The sequence below is a fragment of the Suricata suricatta genome, chromosome 11 (assembly GCF_006229205.1).
Source record: "Suricata suricatta isolate VVHF042 chromosome 11, meerkat_22Aug2017_6uvM2_HiC, whole genome shotgun sequence".
NCBI lineage: Eukaryota > Metazoa > Chordata > Mammalia > Carnivora > Herpestidae > Suricata > Suricata suricatta.
The window spans coordinates 87968900-87982089 of NC_043710.1; the positions used below are offsets into that span (position 1 = coordinate 87968900).

Here is a 13190-nt window from a genome sequence, read left to right on the forward strand (position 1 = left end):
CTTGGCCTGCTGGTATCACAAGCTCTAAAGCACCCAGAGAGAAAAGTAGGTGGAAATCTGCCATTGTTAGGTGGCCTCAAGTGACGAAGTCAAAGAGACTCTTTTTCCCGTGCCCCATTTCAAAGCCCAGCTAATGCTAGGGGCCCACTCCACAGCTCTGTCCACACTACTGCCCTCACCCAGAACACCCCTTGTATCCCCCCCCAACCCATCACCAAGTCCAGCCATCCCAGGGGCTCCATGTCCCCACCCGTGGGAGGAACACGTCCGCATACTCCAACCCCCCGGCTCCCAGTATGCACCCCTCCATGGTGCATACCCCGCTGGCTCCAAACAACCAGGTACAGAGGACAGGACAGAAAATGAAGCTGAAGGCTGGAATCAACCGAACGGCTATCTAGAGAAGAGCTGCACTGACTGGTTCCGTCCACAGCACCATCTCAGGGGGCAGCCACTTAATGTCGGACAAAAACAGGGGGGCCTCCTCCTCCACAGACGTCAAACCATGGACGTGAGCAGCGGTAGGCCAGCTTTTCTGGAAAACGTGACAGCAAATATTTTAGGTGTTGTAGACCATGCCACCTCTTTCTTGAATTCTTAGTTTTGTTTTGTTTTTTTAAACAACCCTTTAAAAATGTGAAAACCATTCTTAGCTCACAGGCCATACAATCAGAAGCAGGGCAGATCCAGCCCATAAGCTTTAGTGGACAGGAGAGCATTGAGGGGTCCAGAGTGGGTGCTACACCGGGCATGCCATTCGCACCGCACCCTCAGGCAAGACTGGCCAGCCAGCCACAAAGGCCTGCTCCCCATCTGCACGGCGATGGGCCAGTACTCCTCCAGGAGAGGCCTGTTATGGGTGCCAAGTGGGTATCAGACAAAGGCCGTATCAGTTCACTACATGATCAGCCTGCTTCTTCATTTTTAAACATCAATGAGCTAACATTCACCAGACGTTAAGAGAAAACCAGCAGCCTGAAAAAGAATGACCAAAATAAACAACCAGAACCAGATCCCAGAGGAAATGAGAGGATGGAAGGGTCAAGAGATAATTTTTAAAACTAACCTAATTAGTGTGTCAGAGAAAGTCAACCCAATTTGGACCCTGTAAAGCAAGAGCAAGATGCTAAGAAAATGAAATAGAGACACAGAAGTCAGAAAATTAGGAATATGACTGCCAAACTAAAACCTTCCCTCGGAGGTCTGGAAGATAAAGTTAAGACAATCTGCCGGACTGTAAAAAGAAAAGACCTAGATGGGAAAAGTGGGAGAATGGGAACCATACACAGGATTACTCCAGGTGTCTAACACCTAATCGGGTTTCCAGTAAGAGGAAAATAAAGGAAACAGGGAAGGAAATCATCAAAGAAATAACAGGAAAAAAATGCACAGAGCGGAAGAATGATGTAAGGCTTTAAATAAAAGGGTCCAAAAGTACTGAGCACAATGAATGAAAAAAAAAAAGAAAATCCAATCTCAGCGTGGCCTTACCAGTACACCTAAGATAAACAGATAAACAGCATATCAAGATGAGCTTCCAGAGAAGGAAACTAACAAAGCAGGGGGGAAAAAAAGGAATAAAAATGAAAAACCAAGTTAACTGTAAGGAAATGAAAATCGAACTGGCATCAGATGTCTTGTTAACAACAATGGATGCTTGAAGTCAATAGATCAATGTCTCTAATGTTTTGAGGGAAGAGAAATTTAAATTCTGTATTCAGCCACACATCAATCAAGAGTGAGGGCATAATAAAGGATTCAAGGTTTACCTTTCATGTGTTCTTTCTGAGGAAGTACTTAAGACTACCCTTCAGCTAAACAAGAGACTAAAACAAGAGAGAAAGACATCAAATCCAGAAAACAGTGGATCTAACTCAGAAGAACTGCGAAAGGAAGTCTCAAGTTGAGAGCCATGCAGCATGCCTAAAGAATTAGCTGTTGAGATCGGAGAAGCAGGAAAGAGTATTCTGGAAGCAATGTTTCCAGGAAGGAAGGACTTATCCTGTAATGAATTATCAAACTAAGTAGCTGGAGAATTTCAAAAACAGACTAAAGGCTCAGGACTCTTTCAACCACAATTCAAAAAAAAAAAAAGTATGTGGTGGGGGCGGGAAACAACAAGAAACTTAATGAAATGAAAAAGGAAAAGTAAAAAATGGTTCAAATATGAAAGTGAAAAGCAACATGATTTGGAAGAACATGTTGGGATGTGAGAACAGAGAATCTGTTTGACCTACACATCAGACACATCCTCCCTCTGGGGGCATGAGGGTCTCAGGCACGGGGCAGCTGGGAGAGTAAGGAGTGCCCTGACACACGCTGCATGAGTGTTGACCACACATAAAAATGGCCACCATGCTGCCAACATTGTTCACCTGCTGGCGGGCAACTCAGAATCTGCTTAGAGACAAAACACACAAGACCTGATTACAATCATGCAATAGAAAATACCGTGACAGTGTGAATTACAAGCATGGCTGACAGAGAAGCTGGGAGCCGGCAAAGGCCAGAGGCATGGGTATCCTCACCCAACAGAGAGACGCAGGGCTAAAGGTCTCGGTATATATGTGATTCCAACGGCAATTTTTAAAAACCCTAAAAACAATAATATAAACATAAAAAATTGGAAGGAGAGGGGAGGGAGGGTGACAGGAGTACAAAGAAGCTAAACCTCTCAATATCCACTGTGGAGGACTGACAGGGTCAAAATGGGACAAATCAAGAAGTTATATGATCTTATTTTTTCAGTTAAGTGGCTGGAGGAAACGACCAGAAGCACCTCACCCAGAAATTCTCTTCATGGTAGCTGCTTCTGGAAAGCAGGACCAGGGTGGGGCAGAGTAGTGTAAGAGCCTGTTCCTGGCCATGTAGGTAAGCACCCCAGGGCTCTGTGATGACCTGACCATGGGCCTGTATGACTGTAGTGAATGGCCGAGTCCCACCACAGACAGAGATTTATTCAGTGGGTCCAGATTCTGGATCCGAGAAAGCTCCTTAAGCAATCCTGATGAAAAGCTCCAGTTAAGAATCCAATAACTAAATAAATGTCAAGTTCCATTCAAACCTGAGCTACTGTGGTCCCTCGATCTCATATGACACAGAAGCCCACTGAGATGGGCTAGCCAGCTATCAGATTCCCTGTTTTTCCTTCAGAGAAACTGAGTCCCAGAGCAATTCCATGACTTGCCCTGGTGTCACCCCCTGGTTGCAAGCCTGGAGTGTTTCTCACGGTAGATGACAGGGCTCTTCAACACCCCGCTCAGGTGATAACCTGTCTGGCGAGACTTTCCCCGTTGCTCGCTGTTCAGAGAACTCTGGTCCTTCAGCCCAGCTGCAACGGGAGGCCCGCCGAGGACGCCCACAGAGGATGCAGTGACAGGCCTGTGCCAGTGTGTGCTGGAGCGGAGCCCACAGAGCCTGGTACCAAGCCTCCTCTTCCGGTTGCTGGAGGACCTCCCCTCACTGCCCTCTTCCGCCGGGCCGGTGCAGCCTGGAGCGCGCACCAGCACAGCACGGGCTCCCTTGTCCGCGAGAGAGAAACGAGCCAGGCTCCGCCACCTCTCTGTGCCAGAGGAAAGGTGGCGTGCAGAAACAGAAGTCTAATGCCCCAAGCCCAGGGGAAGGAGGCCTTAATCAAACACTTACTTTCAACCACAATGACTAGAAACCAAATTTGAGAATGAAAGCAGAGCCCTGAAATTTAATGGGGGAATATTCTTAGCTCTTCTAAGGACCTACTAGTTTTTCTTACCTTTTATTGGCCAATACATTATATAACATCAGCTAACAGTAGCTGTTACACACATAGGTAAAACAACATGTGTATACACACACACATATATGTATATGTATATGTATATGTATGTATATAAATATAAAATAGGTACCATTTGAAGACCTAAAATAAAACAAAAGAATACCCTGGGAGCCTGGGTGGCCCAGCTGGTTAAAAGCATCTGACTTCAGCTCAGGTCATGATCTCATGGTTTGTGAGTTCAAGCCTTGCATCAGGCTCTGTGCTGACAGCTCAGAGCCTGGAGCCTGTTTTGGATTCTGTGTCTGTGTCTCCCTCTCTCATTCTCTCTGCCCCTCCCCTGCTCATGCTGTGTCTCTTAAAAATAAATAAAAACACTAAAAAAAAAAAAAACCCACAAAAGCCAACCAACAAACAAACAAAACAAAAGAACACCCATGCATGGAGCATGAAGTCCAAGAAACAGAGCCTCACCAGACTTCTGACATCCTTTCTGCCCTGCCTCCACCAGGGATAATCACTTTGCTGAATCAGGCATTAATCATTTCTTTTTTATCTTCTCAATTCCATTATGTATGCATGCATCCCTAAGTAGTACATTGTTTGGCTCTGCTTGCTTTCCACTTTATCTAATTAGAATCACACTGTGTGTATTTTTTTGTCTTGCTTTTCTTGCTCTACATGGTAAGACTATTGACGTGCATAGCTGTGCTTCATTCACTTCCCCTGCCCGGAAGCAGCAGTCTGGTGCAGGAAAACACTTGGATTAATTTATGTATTCTACTGCTTGCTGATAACTGGATTGTCTCTAGATTTTTCGATCAAGAACAATGCTACCAGGGAAACTCCTTTGGGAATGGCTAGTTTTTATTTATTTATATTTTTTAATGTTTATTTTTATTTTTGAGAGAGAGAGAGAGAGAGAGGAGTGTGAGGAGCAGGGGAGGAGGAGGAAGAGGGAGACACAGAACCCAAAGCAGGCACCAGGCTCTGAGCTGTCAGCGTGGGGCTCAAACCCATGAAGGGAATGGCTAGTTTTTAAAATGCTCCCTTTATTTATTTTTTTTTTTAATGTAGACTGAGACTTCTTCGCACAGTATCCTGTCTTTTTTTTTTTTAATGTTTTATTTATTTTTGATACAGAGAGAGACAGAGCTTGAGAGCTGGAGGGGCAGAGAGAGAAGGAGACACAACCAGAAGCAGGCTCCAGGCTCTGAGCTAGCTGTCAGCACAGAGCCTGACGCGGGGCTCGAACCCACGAACGTGAGATCTGACCTGAGCCGAAGCCGGAGGCTTAACCGACTGAGCCACCCAGGCACCCCTAAAATGCTCCCTTTAAACAAGCCCTCACTCTGGACTCTGTGGGTCCCAGTGTTGCTCTGTAAGGAGCACAGGGAAGAAAACCGTGCCTGTAGCTAAAATACTAAAATGCAGAGTTCTCTGCAACCGAAAGAAGATGTGATTCCCAGGTTCTCTCTACTCCCTGCCCTGGCCTCACTCACACAGACGCCTTCTCCTCTGAACCTGAGATTCCACACCCCTGCTCTACATCGGGGAAAACAATTGGCCTTTTTAGACACAGTCTGGATTTCTGAGTCACACCCCTCTCTCTACTATCTCCCCCCTCCTCCTCCCCCAGGTAAGAAAGAACAGAGATCCTAATGAAAGGGCTCCATTGATAGGTCACGGGTGTGAGAGCATGAGAGCCGAAGAAGCAGATGATCCAGGCTCTACCCTGCATGGATGGCTGAGGAAGCATGGAGATGCCCGCCATCTGCCCACCCGGCCCTCGCATTTGCCACATGGCCACAGGGGGAAGAAAGGAAACCCGCCCACAGTCAGGGCCAGGCATTTTTCCGTGTGTAATGTACACTATTCCATTTAAGGCCCATACAATCTTGAAGGTAGAAAAACAATAATAGAAAATGACTAACACTTACGAAGTACACCTCATATGACAGTCGCTGTGCTAAGTGCTTTGTGTAAATGGGCCATAACCCATGACTACAATGATGCAATTAATTTAGGAAGTTAAGACCAGTGTTTAAAAGGACACAAACAAGACTAGAATTAAGTTGAAAATACTAGTGAGTGTCTGGTAAAGTAAGGGTTAAGTACTGATGCGTGAATCTTTCCCTCATGTCCACTTAGTTTATTCACATGCACTGGGTTGCAATGCAAAATGTATGTCTCCTTGTGGGCAGAGGCTAAAACATTTTATATCATTTATTTCGTGTCCTGAGATAACAAAACTGGAGCTACTTCCCCAACTACATCTGTATCACACACCACAGACATCAACTGCCCCCTCAGACTCCAGGCCTCTTTTCTGTTCCTCTTTCCTCCTCCAGAACACATGCTGTGCCCTCAGTCCTGAACAGTCATTCTCCTACCCCCTCACCAGCTCTTGGCACAGCTGGTTCCTTCCCAGCCTGCAGGTTTCGGCCGGGCGTCACAGCCCACGAGAGCCAGCCCTCTCCTGCCCGTGGCCACGTAACACTTGTTTCCTTGTTTACATCTGCCTCTGTCCCCTCAGCCACAGCTCCAAGGACAGAGCAGGTATCTGACCCACCACCAATACACACCCAGCACAGCACCAAACATGCAGAAGGCACCTGGTCTCTATTGGGGCGCCTGGGTGGCTCAGTCAGTTGGGCGTCCGAATTCAGGTCAGGTCATGATCTCACGGGTCGTGAGTTCGAGCCCCACATGGGGCTCTACACTGACAGTTCAGAGCCTGGAGCCTGGAGCCTGCTTCGGATTGTGTCTCCCTCTCTCTCTGCCCCTCCCCTGCTCATGCTGTCTCTCTCTCACACAAAAATACAATAAACATTAAAACACACACACAAAAAAAACAAAACAAAAGAAGGTGGCACTCCATCTCTGTTCAATGAAAACAAAAACTTGCCAAGTCTTCACAGCTGGTAGAAGGACAAAGCCAGGATTCCAGCAGATTATGTCTGACTCAAGGCTTGCTCTTAACCTCTGCACTACATTAAAATTCAGAAACAGCACGACACTGCCTTGGTCCACATCACTAGTAAGTAAATGTTAGCAATGGGAGAGGACCCGAGCAGGTCCCACTCCAACGCCCATGCTCTATTATGTCAGCAGGGTGGAGGGCCACGAGTGGCTCAAAGGGGCAGTCTCCTGTGGTCAGCTGAGAATATGGAAGGGATAAAGGAGGAGGATGCAAAAGCATCAGGCTGGAAGAGAAGAAATGGGTAGAGAGATAACAGAAGAAATCAAGAGAGCAGTTAGCTCAGAAATTGAGGGGCACCTGGGTGGCTCAGTCTGTTGAGCGTCTGACTCTGGATTTGGGCTCAGGTCATGATCCCAAGGTCATAGGACTGAGCCCCATGTTGGGCTTCACACTGAGCATGGAGCCTGCTTAAGATGCTCTCGCTCTCCACTTGCTCCTTTCCCCTGCTCACATGTGCACTCTCTCTCTTTTTCTCAAATAAAAAGAAAAGAGTAAAAGAAAGAGAGAATTTGGGGGGGTGGGGGCAGGTAGGGCTTCCCTGCACAAGCAGTATTGTGGGGAAGGAGGCCTGGAGGAACAGCCAAAGTTGGCAGGAAAACTCCAAGTGGCCACTGTGCGGGGGTCAGGCACTAAGGCCACAGGAACCAAAGGCACTTAAGGCCTCTCCAGGCAGTGTTAGGAGTTGGTGACTCTGAGGTTGGAGAGGTGGGGCCCTGGAGGCTCCTGCCCAGAGGCCAAAGGCACGGGCCACAGGAATACTTTGGCAATGCTGCCACCTTGTGGCTACGGAATGCTTGACCCACAGGAAAAAAACCCAGCAGAGTCAGTTTGTGGGTTCATTTTCCAGCAGCATTTATTGAGCACCTAATATGGCTCCGGTTTCTGAGGACCGGAAATGGGTCTGACATGGCTCCAAATTTCCAGGATCTCTGATCCCTACATCCAGGCAGTGACCAAACCAAACCCTGTTGAGGTTACCTCCCTCTTTCATAGTAACTTATGGGGTGTCCTTCCCCAAACAAGACTGCAGAGCAGATAAGGTTATCTTATTCATTGCAAGCTACAGTACCCAGCACAGGACGCAGCACATAAGAGTAATCATAGCAGGACTATTTAATATGTGTTAAGTGTTTTTAAAAACATTAGCGCATGGGGCACCTGGGTGGCTCAGTCGGTTAAGCATCGACTTCGGCTCAGGTCATGATCTCACAGCTCGTGAGTTTGAGCCCTGCGTCAGGCTCTGTGCTGACAGCTCAAAGCCTGGATCCTGCTTCAAATTTTGTGACACTCTCTCTCTGCCCCTTCCCACTTGTGCTCTGTTTCTCTCTCTCAAAAATAAACAAACATTAAAATAAAATAAATGAATAAAGACATCAGCGTGTCTGAGTCTCAACATTTTACCTATGGGGGACCTCTGGGGAGAGAGGTCAAATAGGCGCTTAGTGCAATGGTTCCTGGTGAGGTCAGAGGCAGAGAACAAACACGCGCAGCACCACACACAGATGGCATTTAAAGACTGGCACCTCTCAAAGTCTGATGTTCCCAGGACTCTCCAGATACTAACTCTGACTTCTGAAGCAGGGTCTGAGATTCCGCATGTGTAACAGGCTCCCAGGGACAGCGGTACTGCTGGTCCACAGACCACACTTTGAGTGGGAAAAATCTGGACCGGGTTAACGAACGATGGCCAGAAGGTCAGCTCTACCTCACAGCTTGTTTTTCTACAAATGACAAGTGAAAAGTGGCATTTTTTTTTTCTTCTCTTCCCCAGTCACAAGGAGAACTTTATTGGACATGGCTCAGCTCAAGAGCCCTGCAGGCCCAGCACCCTGGCCCACGGCCCTGGGCAGCCAGAGCTGGAGGAGGGTGGTTCCATCCGATGAGTCTCAGAGCAAATGGTAACCCCACAACCCAACACTCTACCTAAGATCACCTAGCTGGGAGACAGAGGGCTGCACCACGATGTATGAACAGATCAAATCTTTTTAAGTAAGAAACATCCCGTGAAGAGAAGACAACTCTAATTCACCTTTCCACACGGAGCGCTCTAGGGCAGATGAGTGGGGGCATCTGGCCTGGGTGGGTAATGAGGGCCAGATGTCCACAGCACGGGGCAGGCAGGGGCGAGACCAGGGGTAGCAGACAACGGGCACCAGGATGCTGCACATTCACAAGACCGACTATTGGGGGGTGGCTGCCCTGTGAGTGTGTGTCAGGCTGCTCGTTTCGGAATGAGGGTGGTAGACCATTTATGTGGCTCTTAAAGCATAAAATATTTCCTCCCTGGTCCTTTATAGTAAAAGTTTGCCAAACCGAATCTAGAATACGATCCAGGGACAGGGTGTATAGCTCCACAAGAGAGAGAGAGGAATTCCGAACCCTGAGACAAATCTTTATAACCTCTGATCACCATGCCTAGTTTGGGGGGAGAAAATAAAAGTATAATGCACTCTGTGTATGCCAATGCTTTTGCCATGACCCTGAGGCCTGTGAAGGAGGAGCTAACACCTGAGGCTCCCAGAGGAGAGCAGGTAGCACTGGGGAAGAGGCAGAGAGACATTTGGCATTGTCAGTGGGGAGACAGACCCATAGTGAGCGGATGGCTGCCTGCCTCCTTCAGTCCTTAGCTCAGAAAGAAAAAGACAAAACTCCAGAAACAAGGGCAGTGGCCACCCTCACTGGTCTGCAAGATCACAGAAGTACTGGAAAAATTGCATGAAGAGAAAAGGCAGCGAATTCCACCCGCTTTCTGTGTGCAGCAGAACCTTCTGCATTTTGGCTGAGGGTGGGGAGCGTGGAGAGGGCACTGCAGAAGGTGAGAAAAAGGATAATGACCCCAGAGCCTATAGTTTGGGGGCTGCTCGGCGGAGTGTCTGGCTATGGCAACTTCTGGCATGCTTCTGCCACCCCATGTGGAGGACGACATGTGCTTAAATGTCAGCTCCTGAGAAAGTAAATACAGCTGTCCATTTCCATCAACTCGAACCAATCAATCTGGCTCGCTTTCCGCGGAGGACCAGGCTGTTTTGCCTTCCTTTGCGAACGGTTTGCCAGTTGCCCATCAAGTGTTCACATATATTTCAAAATTTTTTAAAATGTTTTTTACTTCTTTTTAAGAGACAGAGAGAGACAGGATGAGCAGGGGAGGTCAGAGAGAGAGGGAGACACAGAATGTGAAGCTGGCTCCAGGCTCTGGGCTAGCTGTCAGCACAGAGCGCCAAGCAGGGCTTGAACCCACGAACCGTGAGATCATGACCTGAGCCAAAGCCGGAAGCCATATGCTTAACCGACTGAGCCACCCAGGCGCCCCAAGTGTTCACATATATTTCAACAAAAAACAACACCCTTTCTTGGGAGTGTGGAAAAGATTAAGCCGATCAAAAAGCCTGTGGCAGGGTACCTGTAAAGGCAAACTGTTCCTGAATGCTGGAGGACAAGGAAAAAGGTAGAAGGGTATTACAGAACCGCCATATGTGACAAAGCAGATCCCAGAACTTCTTGGTTGGAAGGAACCTTCAAGGTCAACCAGTCTCCTTCATGCTTCCAACAAAGCTGCTTATTGAACCTGACCATCTAAAGGCAAAAAGCCACATCGTGCCTGGCTTTCAACGTGGAAGCGGAAGTAAATTCTTCCTCTTCTAAATAAATAAATAAATCTTGGCAATCCAAAACAATATTTTCTCAGGAACTAGAAAGTGAGTTCTTCCTGGGAAATTACTGTTGTTTGCGGCACCCCACATGCTGCTCACGGTGAGCGAGTCCACTGTCTACTGAAAGATCTTGGTTTTTCCGCCCACCATGGGGTGTGTGATCTTGGATAAGCTACTTAACCTTCCAAAACCTCAGTTCCTCCCCTGTATAGTTTTATCACAGAAGGGCTATCCTGAGTACTAAACACAATAATACATACAGGATACTTAGAAGGGTGGCTAGCACAGTAGTAAGAGTTTACTAAGAGGTGACGATCATTATCATTCAATTAGTAGACATTCTATACCACGAATCACACTACCTCCCCCAAATACTCTGCACTGGCCTCAGCACTATTGACAGTTCTTTGTTATAAGGTCTTATTCTGGGATGTGCAGGATATTCATAAACATCCTTGGCCTCCGCCCCCCATTTTCCCAGTTCTGACAACGAAATCTGTCTTCAGAGATTGCCCGATGTCTAGGAGGTGGGGGGTACACAAAATCCCTTCCATAGAGAACTATTGCACGACAATATGCAAATCTGTTTTGCAGAGCAGCTATCACACCCCCATATCTCCCACCAACCCCCCTCCACACATGAAGCGACCGCTGGCTCACCACTCAGCTGCCGAGGAGGAAACAGGTGATAGGTGCGGTAGATGTCATTGCAGAACTGCAGCTGGAGCTCGGGGCTGCCCATCAGGAGCTGCGCCACCTGCTCCACCTGAAATGGCGTCTTCTCCAGGATCACAATGGCATCCTCGCCATCCCCGTCCCCAGAGGCCTCATTCACCTGGAGGCAGAGACACCATCAGTGAGCCCAGAAGCAGGAGCAGGGGCTCTGGGGCCTCCTGTTCCTTCTCCCAGAGCAGGCATCTCATTAAGCCAAACCCTTGTGCACTCACATCTTTCTTCTCAAAGATGCAAACCTTCTCCCTTTTCTTCTATTTCAGGCTTACAGGGTCTCTGTCAAATTCTTCCCATTTTACAGATGAAAAAATATTTCTAGAGAGACATGACTTGCCCAAGGTCACATGAACAGTCAGTGCTGAAAGAGAAACTAGAAGGGTGCTTGGTTGGCTCAGTCAGTTAAACGACCGACTTTTGATTTTGGCTCAGGTCATGATCTCACTGTTCAGGAGTTCGAGCCCCGAGTGGGATCGGAGCTGACAGTGTAGAGCCGGCCTGGGATTCTCATTCTCTCTCTCCGTCTCTCTCTCTCTCTTTCTCTGCTCCTCCCCTGCTCGCTTGAACATTTTGCAAGCATTCTCTCTCAAAAAATAAACATTAAAAAATATATAAACTAGAATCTGGGTATCCCAGTTAACTCCTAGCTCAAAGATTCTTATGGCTAAAAGCTTTGGCAAGTACTGCAGACTGACAACAGGTGGGTTGAGAGAACTAGACAGTATCTTGTAAAAAAATAAAATAAGAGACACAGACAGGCTAGGTAGCCTAGACCCAGGTCCCCCTGATCCTCCCCAAATGAGAGCTCCTGCTAGGAGTTCTGAGGAATCCTAGTACCGACCCTTGGCAGGGCCTCCTCACTAGTTCCCAGGATGGTTTCCAGTGTCTTCAGTTCTTTCTATAGAGCTGAGCACATGGTATTAGGGCCAGCTGTCTACCAGATACTCTGCATTCTGAAAATCAGGGATAGTAATTTCATCTCTACATCCCCAGCACCAGTGCTGTCAGTGCATGATATGTGCAACTGAATTCGCAGTTTAATAAACTGTCTCCTCTATCAGGGCTGAAATCCTGCACAGCAGGGACCCTAACTCCCACAGTCTCTACGTCGGTCGTTCCATAGTGATGCAGCAACACTTACTGGGTTCCTGACACCTCTATTCCTTCAGAGAACACATGATGCATGAATTGGAGAACTCGACACGTGATTTTTATACAAGTGTTAGTTACTTTTGGGAAAGGAGGAATTAAGAAAATTAACCCTGCGCCTGTTCATTTCCTGGATGCTACGGGCAAACTTGTCTCCCACAGCACCCCCCACCCACAACCTAGTGGTACACTCTTCCTCCCCCGCCTCCAAAAATGCGATTGGTATTTTCCGGCTGAGCTCCGGGTTAAAAAAAAAAAAATCCGCTTCCAAGGCGATGATTGGCTCCTTCCAACCCGCATCCCATCCACGGTTGCCTAATGGTACCTTCCCGTGGAGAAAAATGATTTTGTCCCGCGCGGACTCCCGCAGCACTTTTTTCACTCTAAAGCTGGAGAAAGGTAAGCGCACAGGCGCCGAGGTACCATTCTCAACGTCCTCCTCCTTGTCCTCTGTGCTAGCAGCTTCCCCCTCCTCGGCGTCCAGTTCGCGCTTTCTCTTGCTGGGGAGAGTCGCTAGGTCCGCCATGCTTCTCGGTCAGAGCCGTGCGCCTGCGCAAACCGCAGCCGCGGTCCCGCCCTTCTCGGCGCTCGGGCCGCTGCAGCTTCTCTGCTCCGCGGGGGCGCGCCGACTACAACTCCCGAAGTGCTCCGCGGGGAAGCGGGCAGCAGTCCCGGCTCTAGGGAACCTCGGAGCGCAGGTTCTTGTGATCTGTCCGCCAGGAGTGCTTTAAACTAAAGCCATTGCTCTTTGTTCCCTGGTGCTGGCAGGCCCGAGTTGTTGAGGCTGGTGCTGAGGGAGGAGAAAGGGCGGCAGCGAGCCCCTAACGTGGCACACCCGCAGCCCCGGGTGCCGGAACCGGAAAACACGCTTTGGACTCTGTGGATGCTTTGACACCTGACACCGTGGGTTGAATACTGACCTTTT

General features: G+C 48.3%; 1 protein-coding gene across 1 annotated transcript in view; it reads right to left on the minus strand.

The window, feature by feature from the left end:
* The window catches only part of DCPS (decapping enzyme, scavenger), a 37945-nt gene extending 25115 nt beyond the window's left edge, over positions 1–12830 (minus strand). Inside the window, exons 1-2 of the mRNA XM_029956985.1 lie at positions 12591–12830; positions 11048–11222 (exon numbers count right to left, since the gene is read on the minus strand). Of these exons, the coding sequence (XP_029812845.1) occupies positions 11048–11222; positions 12591–12791 (376 nt within the window). The 5' untranslated portion in view covers positions 12792–12830. The remainder of the gene's footprint in view (positions 1–11047; positions 11223–12590) is intronic.
* Positions 12831–13190: the final 360 nt, after the last annotated feature.